Here is a 580-nt window from a genome sequence, read left to right as displayed (position 1 = left end):
GCAGCAGCAGCAGAAGCAGCAACAGCAACAGCAACAGCAACAGCAGCAGATGATGCTGCTGCTGATGCCCCCGCAAGAGGCGTCACCAAACACTGGTGTTGGGGAGGAAGCAGCAGCAGCACCTGCAGCAGCAGCAGCAGCAGCAGCAGGTTGTAATGCTGACTGTGGTGCAGCAGCAGCAGAGAAAGGAAGAGAGAGTCTGCTGCTGCAGCAGAGAAGCAAAAAGCTGCTGCCTGCTGCTGCGGTGTCTCTTGAGGTCCCCCCCTGCAGCAACGAGCTGCTGGGCCTTCCTATCGATACCCACGGCACCACCAGCAGCACTACAGGTGAAGCAGCTGCCGCTCAGCAGCAGCAGCAGCAGCAGCAGCAGCAGGAGCAGCACGGTGAGCAGCAGCAGCAGCAGCAGCAGCAGCAGCAGCAGGAGACTGCATGCGTCGCGCCCTGTTTCTTGGGGCTTGCTGACTCTGCTATACTCTTATGGAGAGCCGCAGCCCTCAAAGGAGACAGTAAAACAAACCAAGGAGACAAACAGGTTGTTGTCTCCCCTTCTGCTGCTGTGCTGGGGCCCAGCTCTGCAGCA

At 59.3% G+C, this 580-nt stretch overlaps 1 protein-coding gene across 1 annotated transcript in view; it reads left to right on the top strand.

Annotated features, from left to right (window-relative positions):
• Positions 1 to 49: 49 nt before the first annotated feature.
• The window catches only part of EMH_0082010 (uncharacterized protein), a gene marked incomplete at both ends in the record, with an annotated part of 1,071 nt that continues 540 nt past the window's right edge, over positions 50 to 580 (top strand). Inside the window, one exon of the mRNA XM_013500463.1 lies at positions 50 to 580. Within this exon, the coding sequence (XP_013355917.1) occupies positions 50 to 580 (531 nt within the window).

Source organism: Eimeria mitis, genomic scaffold (genome assembly GCF_000499745.2).
Source record: "Eimeria mitis Houghton genomic scaffold, Emh_scaff5436, whole genome shotgun sequence".
NCBI classification, from domain to species: Eukaryota; Apicomplexa; class Conoidasida; order Eucoccidiorida; family Eimeriidae; genus Eimeria; species Eimeria mitis.
The sequence above is the reverse complement of the archived record's forward strand: the minus strand, read 5'-3'. Positions and strand labels throughout refer to the sequence as shown.